At 41.8% G+C, this 12,566-nt stretch overlaps 1 protein-coding gene across 4 annotated transcripts in view; it reads right to left on the bottom strand.

Moving 5' to 3' along the window:
• The window catches only part of DOCK10 (dedicator of cytokinesis 10), a 225,709-nt gene that overhangs the window by 31,665 nt on the left and 181,478 nt on the right, over window positions 1-12,566 (bottom strand). For all 4 annotated transcript variants that reach the window (XM_075268832.1, XM_075268834.1, XM_075268833.1 and 1 more), the window contains exons 38-43: window positions 11,553-11,600; window positions 8,066-8,158; window positions 3,844-3,968; window positions 2,434-2,546; window positions 2,157-2,291; window positions 27-209 (exon numbers count right to left, since the gene is read on the bottom strand). In XM_075268832.1, coding sequence (XP_075124933.1) covers window positions 27-209; window positions 2,157-2,291; window positions 2,434-2,546; window positions 3,844-3,968; window positions 8,066-8,158; window positions 11,553-11,600 — 697 coding nt within the window. The remainder of the gene's footprint in view (window positions 1-26; window positions 210-2,156; window positions 2,292-2,433; window positions 2,547-3,843; window positions 3,969-8,065; window positions 8,159-11,552; window positions 11,601-12,566) is intronic.

Genomic DNA, 12,566 nt, shown 5'->3' with positions numbered 1-12,566 from the left:
AAGCACTTGATTTGGGGATTAACTACCTGGAGGTGAGACCTCACAATTGACTTCTGCTTGTTATACTCAAAATTCTTCCTCATGAAAAAATAGAGAAGAGCTGAGGCCTCATTCTGAGTCGAGCGGGAACGATGATTGCAACATTTCAGAACCTCATAGCAGAAAGGACCACAAAGGTCAGCTTGTCCTTGAAAGAATGCAGAAGGAAACTGGAAGACAAACGTCATGAATTATGTTTGTTCAAGATAGGGTAGAAAGTAAGACATAACAGATATAATACTGTTGTTATTATTAACGTCTTAGAACATGAAACACGTCTATCTATAAAATATGCTATAACAAGGGGCATATACATGGGGTTGGATTCACATTTAAAGAGGACCTTTCATCAGATTGGGCACATTCAGTTCTATATACTGCTGGAAAGCTGACAGTGCGCTGAATTCAGCGCACTGTCGGCTTTCCCGATCTGTCCCGGTACGGTAGCGCTTTACAGTCAGAAGGGCGTTTCTGACACTTAGCCAGGGACGCCCTTCTGCCCAGCAGCACCTATCGCGCTGTACTGTGGAGCGGGGAGGAACTCCCCCCTCCCTATAGACTATACTTGTCTATTGACAAGCTGTGTGAGCAGAGGGAGGGGGGCGTTCCTCCTCGCTCACACTGTGCAGCGTGATAGGCGCTGCTGGGCAGAAGGGCGTCCCGGCTAACTGTCAGAAATGCCCTTCTGACTATAAATCGCTACGATACCAGGACCGATAGCGCTTTACCCGGGGCACAGATCGGGAAAGCCGACAGTGCGCTGAATTCAGCGCACTGTCAGCTTTCCAGCAGTATATGGAACTGCCTGTGCCCAATATGATGAAAGGTCCTCTTTAAAACAGCATCACTGCTGACCAAGAAAAGCCACCACTCTCTTGAATGATGATGATGAGAGTTCATTGCTCACAGGTCAGGCCCAGGGATTAGTGGAGGGGAGTAGAATTTCAATATGCACCACACCTAGGGCTCCTTAGGGTGAGTTCACAGGGGTTTTTTCACAGGCCACCTCAGGTTCCGAACCAAAATACAGGTAGCTGTGACTGAATACCAGTGCAGTGCGCTCTGGATTAGGCCCAAATGAATGGGCCTAGTCGGGAGGGAGTGTCTTCAGGCACATGTCGCGAGGCAAATCCGCCTGAAAGAATGAGCATATTGCTTCTTTTTTCCGGGAGCCAGAACAAATGGCTCCCAGAAAAAAGAACTGACCAGCTCCCATTGATTTCAACGGGAGCCGTCTTTTTGGCCAGGATTTTGAGGCGGACATGGCTAATACTGTGTTGGGGCTAAGGGAATTATACTGTTTGGGGGCTAGCGGCATTATACTGTGTAGGGTTTGAGCTTACGGCATTATACTGTATAGGGGCTGAGCTTGGGAATTATACTATGTTGGGGCTAGGGGCACTATACTGTGTAGGGTCTGAGCTTAGGGTATTATACTATATAGGGGCTTAGGAATTATTCTGTTTGGGAACTGTAGGCGTATAGTGTATTGAGCATAATAAAGAATTATATTGTGTCAAGGGCCTAAAGTAAGTATTATACTATGTGAGGGCCACAAGGAAGCATTATACTGTGCATGGGGTCACTAATGGGGACATTATACAACGTAGGGAGCATCATATGCTGCGGAGACCACTGAGGGCGCATTATACTGTGCGGAACAGAACAGCATGTTATTCCATATATATAAATACTGGCCACACAGAAATAACTTATTTTTGGCCTCTCTGGCTTTTTGCAAAGGAAATCTGAACATGTTATGTGTGAACATCAGATGAATCACAGCCTTTATAGTATACATTTACTTTCTTCAACAGTTTCAGATCATTGTAATTAAAATAAATGCATTGCATGTATATATAACATATCATATATTAAGATTTACAGCCTTATCGCTGTACAATGTGGTAACTGCCAAAAATAAATAGTCTTCTACTGAATATTTCATATCATTATGCTCACACCATATTGAATTAATTTTACATTTTTTTAGCTAAAATACATGAATATTCTTATCATAACAGAAGCCAAGAAGCCAATGACATAGATGTACTCATATCTCACATACTAAATAAACCATCTAATTGATATGAATGTTATGCATCCTGTATCGGTACCTTGCATATGAACATCCGTAGTGCAGCGAATACATGGCGGAGCGATGCTACTGACTGGTTGATTTGCAGGAAGAGGAGATGTGTGTCAAAGACTTTCTTCATTAATACACTCTGGCTGTCAGAGAGGTATAATTTCTGGGAATAGAAGACAGAAGACAAACCATTTATATACTGTACATATCTAGGACCAAACAAACTGACATCCAAAGGAGCAGGTCTATCATTGGAAACATCGGAAATATGAAGAGAGCTTAGCATTCTGCGGAAGGTTGCCTACCTGGTGGCTTTGGTTAAAAAGACAAAGTAGGTCCAGTACAGTGAGGCAAACCTCTGTGGCAATATTGGCATCCGAATCAATGTGGTGCACAATGTCAGTTTCATTGGAGTTACCTGTAACACAATACTTTATGAATGCTGTGACCATAGCAGTGAACCTAGTAACAGATAACAACATGGGTGGTTAGACGCCCCCTCCTAGGGCATCTAGAGCATGAAGCTCCTGGAGGGGGAAACATTCACCCTTAGGTGTGCTGCAGTTTATTGCACTTTCTGTAATGAATCTTTATCATCAGTAGGACCTGCCATAGTCAATTAGACATCTGAAGATCCTGAAGCCAGAGGGGAAAGCAGTAAAGCGAGCTCCATCAGTAAGTGTATGGAGTCTGAAATTAAGAGAGTTAGATCTACAGTCTGCATTTATTGGCCTTGCCCTAGCTCTGTAATTTTTGGTCTTCAGTACGAATTTCTTTAGGAGGTCTGGTCCAGGTCTTTATTTAGAAGGTCTAGCGGTCTTTATAAATTTATGGAGTCTGTCTGTATTTATTAAGGGGGTTAGGTCAGGGTCTGTATTTGGGGGTTTGTATTTATTTAACATGTCTGGTCTGATCTGTATTTAGAGGGTCTCGTATGGTGGATTAGTCAGAGTTCTGTATTTTTTTTTTTAAAGCGAGAGTTAATACAATAGGAATCTGGTGTCTAAATGTATTTAGGGAGTTTGCCCTGGGTCTCTATTTAGGGAGTCTGAAATCATTTTGAAGATCTGATTTTCGTAAGTATTTAGAGTGTCTGGTTTGGGTATCTGAATTTAATTAGGGGTCTGTTTTTTTGTTTCGGGGTGGTCTTTAACATAATAGGGCCCTGGTATCTAAATATACTTAGTGAGTATGTCCTGGGTCTGTATTTAGAGCGAAAGGTTTAGGTGACTATATTTATATAAATGTGTAAAATATATGCAAATCTATTCTCCAGGATGTAATTAGGAGAACAGTGCACTCTGTACTCTGCCCTCTAGAGGGCAGCATCCTTAACATCATGCATGACTCAGTTAAAAAGTCTACTATCATGATGCGGATTTAATTGCCAAATTAGTATTTCTATTCCAAAAGGAACAGATTCCCAGCTATGGACAGCGCTGTTTCAGCCTATTGGGCCTCCTCAGCATAGCGCAGGGATACTGATTTGGCAGAGTGAGAGACTATAATGATGTGTACGATTATCCCCTGACCCTACATTTATATAGGGAATCTATTCTGTAGTCTTTGTTTAGGTGAAACTATATAATATAATAATTTGGATGAAGTAAGGTGTATGCGCTACGTACTAGGTTGCATACAATGGTGAAATATCAATGCAGATGGTATTAAGATGGAAAAAGACATGTTATTTTACAATGTTTTCATTTACTTACTAGGTATGGAACTTGTCAGTTCTATAATCTGTAGTAGTTTAGGATTGGAAAGAGCATTTTTTCCTCGAATTATCGGAAGGGTTTGAGATCTTGGGTGTTTATGGCTGTCATGAGCAGACTGCATCCTGTAAAAGAGAAGACAATGTAGGGTACAACAGTAGGATAACTTCCATTGGTTCCATTCCTTATCTATGTACTCCTCAAAGAAATATAAGGATTGGCATTTGGGTGTTACTAGTTGGGATGTGCCCCTCCACAATTGGGGATATGCCCCTCCAAATAATTCTGGCATTAAATAAACTATTTAGTATTACCATTTTCCATGCCAGTTAAATGTAACCTAGTCTGACACCATAAACAATGACTGGACACTGTGAGAGTGTACAGAGACGTCCCATGCCCCCCAGTGAAATGGTAACAACTAGAGATCATTACAATATATTTTATATTCCTAGGAGGAATTTTAGGGGACCAACATATTGTAAAGTTCTAATTTGTTTGGTGCAAAACACATACTGGAGCCAAGATGTACGAGAATAAAGAAGAGCTGCCGAACTTCTCAAGCTGTTCGGCTAAATTTATCAATCCATTGTAACATTTTGATACACCTGGCAATATTTGCTTCATTTAATCCTCATTTGTAAAGAGATACATTCCAAAACTTTGAGACATTTCCCATCTTGGAACTCTATCTATTGAGGGTCGAAAGAGCTTATAAAATGGTTGAGATCAGTTCTTAGTAAAGCATATCTTGGGTCGCACAAGAACGTTCAAAACTTAAAGGGTTGTCTGAGATAGGAAACAACTGATTTTTCAAAAACAGGGCCACTCCTGTCCACAGGTTGTGTATTCTAAGGGTAAGTTCACACAGGGTATTTTGGACCGGAACCTGAGGCGGAGGCTGCCTCTTATTCAGATCCAAAATACGGGTAGCCACGACTGAACGCCAGTGCACTGTACCGGCTTCCAGTCGTGCACTCCGCTCCGGATTAGGCCCAATGAATGGGCCTAGTCGGGAGGAGGGTGTGTCTTCAGGCCAAATCGCGAGGCGGAACAGCCTGAAGAATGAGCACGTTGCTTCTTTTTCTGGGAGCCGGAACAAGCCGGCTCCCGGAAAAAACACCTGAATGGCTCCCATTGATTTCAATAGGAGCCATCTTTTTGGTCAGGATTTTGAGGTGAATGCGGCCTCAAAATCCTGGCCAAAAATATCTGTTTGAACTTACCCTAATGCAACCTATCCCCATTAGTTTTAATCTGGCCGAGCAATAAAATCCTACACAGCCACAGATGTAGTGTTGTTCACCAGAAGAAAGTATTCATCTTTTTCTGATTTTGTAAATCACATTTAGGCCGGTGCCTCTCGGGTCGGAAACTTCCAAATCCCATGCCCAATTTGCTGTAAAGATCATGATTTCCAAAATCAGCACGTTTTTGAAAATCGTAACATGTCAATTATATCTACAGAAGCGATTTCCCCATAGATATAATTGAAACAGAAAGTCTGCAGAAGAAAACTCCACAAACTTTCCATTTAAAGTGCTGCGGGAAGAACCGTGATGTGTTGCTGCAGCATTTTTTTCCCGCAACACTTTATAGCTGCGGGTTGTCCCATGGGGCCTGAGCCTAACACCCCACATAGCAAAATGCAGCGAAAACATTTTGCATTTTGGCTGCTTCCTATTCATTTTTCTTCCCCTATTAATTCTATAGGGGAAGTGATTGCCATTTCACATCTAAAATGATCATGGTGCATTTTCTCCAGATTTTCTGCTGCTTTTTCTCCACAATATGTACCTGAGATTAACCAAAATCTCATTCACTTTGCTGGTACTGTTAAATCAAGTGCTTTACAAAAGCTAAAAACTTGGGACCTTAGCTCTAGAGCTGGACCATGAGGAGACATCTAAACAACAGTGGTTTACATAAAACAAGGCATTATTATAGGGAGGTAAGCAGTGTAAATGTGGAAAATCTCAGCAATCTAACTGGAAACGGTTGCTGACTCTCCATAGTCTATGACTCATAAAGCATTTCATGTACATAGAGTCCACCCTAAATTCACAACTTTAGTAAAGATCCAGGGCAGTCTGCTCATAATATATATCTCGCACATAATGCATGTTATAGACGGACAGAAATACAGATAGCTCACACTGTTATCTGCTACTGTTCTCAGCACCATCCAGACACAATGCAACAGTGCAGATATTGCAGCTGTGTAAATGAGTATTTCTTGGATACAATACACAAGTGTCCCAGTGTAGAAGTCTCTCTGTCTCAGTGCCAGAAGCTTAGTTTACAATGTGGGAATGAGATCCTACAAGCAGGTGTTCAGAGGCAGATTTGTGGGAATGGCCAGAAACTGTTATGTATTGGATTTCTCATAGAGACATGTATTTTAACCACTTAGTTACGGACTGCTCACACTATAATTCAGTTTTATCATTCACAGTTGTTCAGTTTTACATACATTATAAATTTTATAGTATAAGTCGTAAAACCTTATATGACCTATAGAGAAAGAACCCCATTTAACAAGAATTTGTAATGTATGAGATATGTCACTTTAACATGAGAAGGCACTATAATGCCAAACTAATGAAAAAATGCAAGCTGTAATAATATATTTAGAGTATTTCCTGATGAATAATGTTTTTTTTCCCATGAATAATACTTTTCACATATCCACAATAAAGGGATAAGTATCTGATCACTGGGGGTCCCACCACTAGGACCCCCACCAATCATGAGAATGGGGTCTCATGGAGCAGCGGTTACATGCGTCTATTGCTTTAAAGTGGATGGAGTATGTCTAATCCCATTCACACATTGTAGAAAAATTTCCACAGTAGAAATGCTGCGATTTCAAAAACCGCATGTGAATTATACCTGCTGGCATTTTCCATATAGGTATAACAGGAACAGAAAGCCTGCAGAGGAAAAATTGCAGACTTTCTCTAAAAAGTGCTGCAAAAAAAAAAAGCAACGTGTTTCCACTACAGTCTTTTCTGCTGTGCTTTTTCACTGTGGCTCAGTACATGGGACCTTAGCCTAAGGCCTTTTTTGTTGTAGATTTTGCCATGTTTTTTCGAGCCAAAGTCAGGAGTGGATTCAACAGAATGGAATTGTATAAACACTTCCTTTACATTTTCAATTCCTCTTCAAGCCATTCCTGACTTTGGCTCAACAAACTTCAGCAAATCCCCCCCCAGAAAAAAATGCTGCGTTTCCGCAACGTGGGGTCTAAGAAGCATATTCAAACAATATGGAAAAGGAAAAATATCTCTATGTTGCTGAAACGTGTCAAGTTGTGCAATGCCTTGGACAAGTTATGACAAAATTAGATATTTTACAGAAACTTAAGCTTGATCACTGTACTGTGAAGAGATTTGTGGCTGATTCGGAGCACAGAAGGGTTTGTGCAGATAAAGGCATTATTCATTGGATTAAGTGAGCAGCTGCTAAAATTCAATTACAAAGCAGCAAACAGGTATTTGAAGCTGCTTGTACTGGAATCCCATGAACTTCAAGGTGCAGGATCCTCCAAAGGCTTACAGTTGTGCATAAACCTAAAATTTGCTGACCCCTAAACAGTGCTCACAAGCAGAAATGCTTGCAGTGGGCTCAGACATACATGTAGACTAATCTGGAAACAATCTTGTACTGTGTGACTCTAGATTGTCTAGATGGTGAGTGGCCACCATACCCCAACAAGGCTGCAACATAAGCACAGAGGTGTTGGAGTCATGGGTAGAGAGCTGTTAGGCATTTTAGGGTCCCAGAAGGTGCGGAAATGACCTTTGCAAATTATTACAAAGTTTCTGACTGACCACTTTCTTCCATGATGCAAAAAGAAGATCCGTGAATTCCGTAGCAAAATCATCTTCATGCTTGACAATGCACCATTACATGCAGCAAAGATCACCTCTAAGTCATTGACTGCTATGGACATTAAAGGAGAGAAACTCACGATGTGGCCACCAGCCTCCTCTGGCCTCATCTTTATTGAGATCTAAAATGGTGAGGGGGAGGGGACATGAAAACAGCAGCTCTGGTTCAGTTAAGTTCAGTTCAATGGATGCAAGAATTGTGAAGGTGATCAAAGGAGCCCTATGTAACTTGTAACTTGGCATGTTAAGATATTTTTGATTGAAATAGCTTTTGATTTCAATAAATGTGACCTGTTGCAGAGTGACTATTAATAGGTTGAAGGATTTACCACTGTGGCAGTAGACCAGCTTGTGAAGATGAGCCTTTCAGGGTCCCGTTGTTGAGAGTTGCTTGGGCTAGCTTGAAAGCAGCTGTTATTTTCCTGTTCAGATAAAATAGCATTAAAACTTTTTAGTTGCGGTTTCTGATCAACATGCAAAAAAAGTTGTGTATACACTTCCAGACCTGGTAAAATGAGTTTATGGCTAGGAAATCCAACTTAAAATACCCTGCTAGAGAGTTCCAAACTTGTTAAACTTCATCTATGAACCAGACTGGAAAAGAGCTTCAAATAGTATCTAACTATGAAGTATGAAGGACCTGCCATGTCCATGTATTACATAACCATTACCTGTAATTTCAGTGCTAGCCACCTCATGGCATACAACATCTCCTTAAGAAGAGATAGCAGCCCTTATTACCTACATCTGAATCAGTTCCCTGCTCTGTACTGGTGAGGGGCAATAATCTCTAAACAGCTCTATGCAGATAGGTTTCTCTACCTTTTGGAAAAGATATTCTGGCTTGTCTTTATTCCAAGATTATGCCATTAGGTTTCAGGAAAACCAGGCATTGATCTATAGGGAGATACCTTCCAAAAGGTGGTGCTTGAGCAAGTTACCCATATCCACCAAGGGGGACTTATTTGCATTTTCCTTTCCAGTGGTAACCATGTAGTGCTTCATCTCTTCTATGGTGGTGCTACAGAAGAATTGAACACTAAGGGCTCATTCACATGGAGTAAACGCGCCGCACATTGTGGCGCGTTTACGGCGCGTGCACGCCGCGTTTTTTTACATATAATTTTTTTTTCTTTGTTTTTGTCCAATTAATTGGGGTAGAATTATACTATTAAAGCATGGCTTATCCTGCATTTTACAGCATTGTATATTGCTGTACATATTAGTGTGCAGCATTGCCACCATGCTATGTGTGCAGTCACTGTGACATGTGATTATTGCGCACATGTCAGAATGAAACAAGCGCATTTTAAAATGAAAGAGGATTACTGTGATCCGGTCAGGAGTTACTGCTTGTCCTACAGTATTTCCTGTTTCCCAGAGAGTAATGACGCATAGAGAATAATAACAATTTAATTAATTGCAGACCGCTGCAATGTCTCCAGTAATATGAGGAGGTAAATACAGAGATAAGGAGTCAACCAGAGCAGAATCTCATCTGTTCAATGAATAGTTTGCGAATATAATAAACATTACATTGAAAACAAAGAGCTGATAAGAAAAAAAAAAAACAAATCTAACTGAATCCCACAGAAATCTAAGCACACATAGCAAAAATAACCCAATTCGTACGTAAATAGCAGAGATGAGCGAACAGTGTTCTATCGAACACATGTTCGATCGGATATCAGGCTGTTCGATGTGTTCGATTCGAATCGAACAACACGTGCAAACTCCAAAAAAATTTGATTCCTCTCCCACCTTCCCTGGCGCTTTTTTTGCACCAATAACAGCGCAGGGGAGGTGGGACAGGAACTACGACACCAGAGGCATCGAAAAAAATCGGAAAAAGTCATTGGCTGCCGAAATCAGGTGACCTCCATTTTAGACGAATAGTGGATTTCAAATCCGGGTCATATGAGAATGTGAACTTTGTGACTAAGAGACAGGGATAGCTGTACAGGCAGGGATAGCGAGGGATAACCTTTATTTAGGGGGGAATGTTATTAAAAATAACTTTTTGGGGCTCTATCGGGTGTGTAATTGTGATTTTTGTGACATAAACTTTTCCCCATAGGAATGCATTGGACAGCGCTGATTGGCCAGAGTACGGAATTCGACCAATCAGCGCTGGCTCTGCTGGAGGAGGCGGAGTCTAAGATCGCTCCACACCAGTCTCCATTCAGGTCCGACCTTAGACTCCGCCTCCTCCGGCAGAGCCAGCGCTGATTGGCCGAAAGCTGGCCAATGCATTCCTATGGGAATGCAGAGACTTAGCAGTGCTGAGCCAGTTCTGCTCAACTACACCGTGTGCCGGTCAGCCCATCAGATGTAGCAGAGCCGAGGGTGCACTACGTTGGTGGAGTAGTTGAGCTAAGCACACACATTCAGCTCTACTTCATCGGGCTATTAGAATGCATTGGCCAATCAGCGCTGGCCAATGCATTCTATTAGCGTGAGCTGAGTTTGCACAGGGGTTCCAGTGCACCCTCGGCTCTGCTACATCTGATGTAGCAGAGCCGAGCGTGCATAAGGGTTCTAGTGCACCCTCGGCTCTGCTACATCTGATGTGCACACTCGGCTCTGCTATATCAGATGGGCTGACCGGCACACTGTGTAGTTGAGCAGAACTGGCTCAGCACTGCTAAGTCTCTGCATACCCATAGGAATGCATTGGCCAGCCTTCGGCCAATCAGCGCTGGCTCTGCCGGAGGAGGCGGAGTCTATAGTCGGACCTGAATGGAGACTGGTGTGGAGCGATCTTAGACTCCACCTCCTCCAGCAGAGCCAGCGCTGATTGGTCGAATTCCGTACTCTGGCCAATCAGCGCTGTCCAACGCATTCCTATGGGGAAAAGTTAGCTTGCGAAAATCGCAAGCTGACAGGGATTTCCATGAAATAAAGTGACTTTTATGCCCCCAGACATGCTTCCCCTGCTGTCCCAGTGTCATTCCAGGGTGTTGGTATCATTTCCTGGGGTGTCATAGTGGACTTGGTGACCCTCCAGACACGGATTTGGGTTTCCCCCTTAACGAGTATATGTTCCCCATAGACTATAATGCGGTTCGAAACCCGTTCGAACACTCGAACAGTGAGCGGCTGTTCGAATCGAATTTCGAACCTCGAACATTTTAGTGTTCGCTCATCTCTAGTAAATAGGTATTCGGATTCCACAAATCTGCCGCATGTGAATACCCCCTTATTGTTCACTATATATTCTACTTTTTATCTATCTACCTAAATACTGTAGTAAAGGTTTCACAAGTCAATACTAATAGAGTACTAATTTAAGAACATGTGACATCTAAGGCAGATTTTCTCTACAGAAGATGTTCTTCTACTCAAAGGAATTATGACATCCAATAATGTGATGAGACAGGATTTTCTGTGATCAGGGTTGACATCCAAAGCTGATCTTCATGCAAACACGCATTGATGTGCAGAAACTGAATACTATGTGCAATAAGCAGGTGTCCATTAGAACTTTCCCCACTCTACATAAAACATGCAGTAATCTGCTTTACTGTATCTGACTGTTTCCAGTTTTATATTAATACATCATTCTGGTTGTTTGCAACAATGTGTCAGCCTGGATTTCAAGTTGTTTGGCTCACTATAATACAAAGTTGCATTTATAAAGTGAAAGTCATTTTGATAAAAGCTAGATATTGTAGCAAACGTGGAAATTGTTTGAAATGTCCAAAGTTTAGATACAATATAAACCCAAAGGCCTTTCTCTGTCTACGATTCATCTGCACTTAAATCTAACCGATATAACAAAGAGCATCATGACAAATGTAATGATGTGATACCCACCTAATAATATTTCTTTTTCCCAGGTATCGGAAATTCTGCAGACACACTCTGGAGGGAGAACAGACATTGATCATCTAGATGAACATTATGCAGTAGTATTTACAGTCAGGACATTTCATTTTTCAAATGGCTTTTCAGAAGGAATGGCCCCAGATTTCACAATGCAATAGGCTGGTGTATGAATATCCATATCAGAATGGCTGTAAAATCCTTTGTGAAAGACGCCACACCTGATATTAGAAGCAGTTAGGGGAAGTTCACGCGGGGTTTTTTTGGTCAGGATTTTGAGGCCGTATCCGCCTCAAAATCCTGACGAAAAAGACGTCTCCCATTGAAATCAATGGGAGCCAGTGAGTTATTTTTTCATTTGTTCCGGCTGCTAGAAAAAGAAGCGAGATGCTCATTCTTTCAGGCGGATTCGCCTTGCGACTAGGCCCATTACTTTGGCCCTAATCCGTAGTGGACTGCGTGACTGGATGCTGGTGCACTGCACCGGCATCCAGTCGCAGCTGCCTGTAATTTGAACCGGAAACTGATGCAGCCTCCGCCTCAGGTTATGGTCCAAAGAAACCCGTGTAAATTTACCCTAAAAGAAATTCAGGAGCTAAACTTAATTTCTGCCCACTCAAGCTAGGTTCACACCTATACCTGATCTCCTCTCGAGAAATCCGTTCCCCATTCTGTTTTAAAAATGTGGAGATCAAAATCCAGCTTGCATTTTTCGGGCTGAAGTCGAGCGGAAACCTGGCAATCCCCATTATAGTCTATGGGGGTCTGTGGGGATTGTTGATCACTATGTACTATGTATTGTTGATTTGTGGAAATTTAAGAACACTATCCAAGAAACAGGCAATAAAACATCATATGGATTATGTATTTTCACACTGTTATTGTATCTTGCTTTATTTCTGGGGTGGTGTGCATGTGTGTAGGGAAGCCATAAAGAAAAGCTCTCAGCCAGATGAGTGTTCAGCCAATTGCTATAGAAGGTGTATGGGCACATTTATAGAAATG

Source organism: Leptodactylus fuscus, chromosome 3, assembly GCF_031893055.1.
Source record: "Leptodactylus fuscus isolate aLepFus1 chromosome 3, aLepFus1.hap2, whole genome shotgun sequence".
Classification (NCBI taxonomy): domain Eukaryota; kingdom Metazoa; phylum Chordata; class Amphibia; order Anura; family Leptodactylidae; genus Leptodactylus; species Leptodactylus fuscus.
This window is presented reverse-complemented; position numbering and strand designations above follow the sequence as displayed.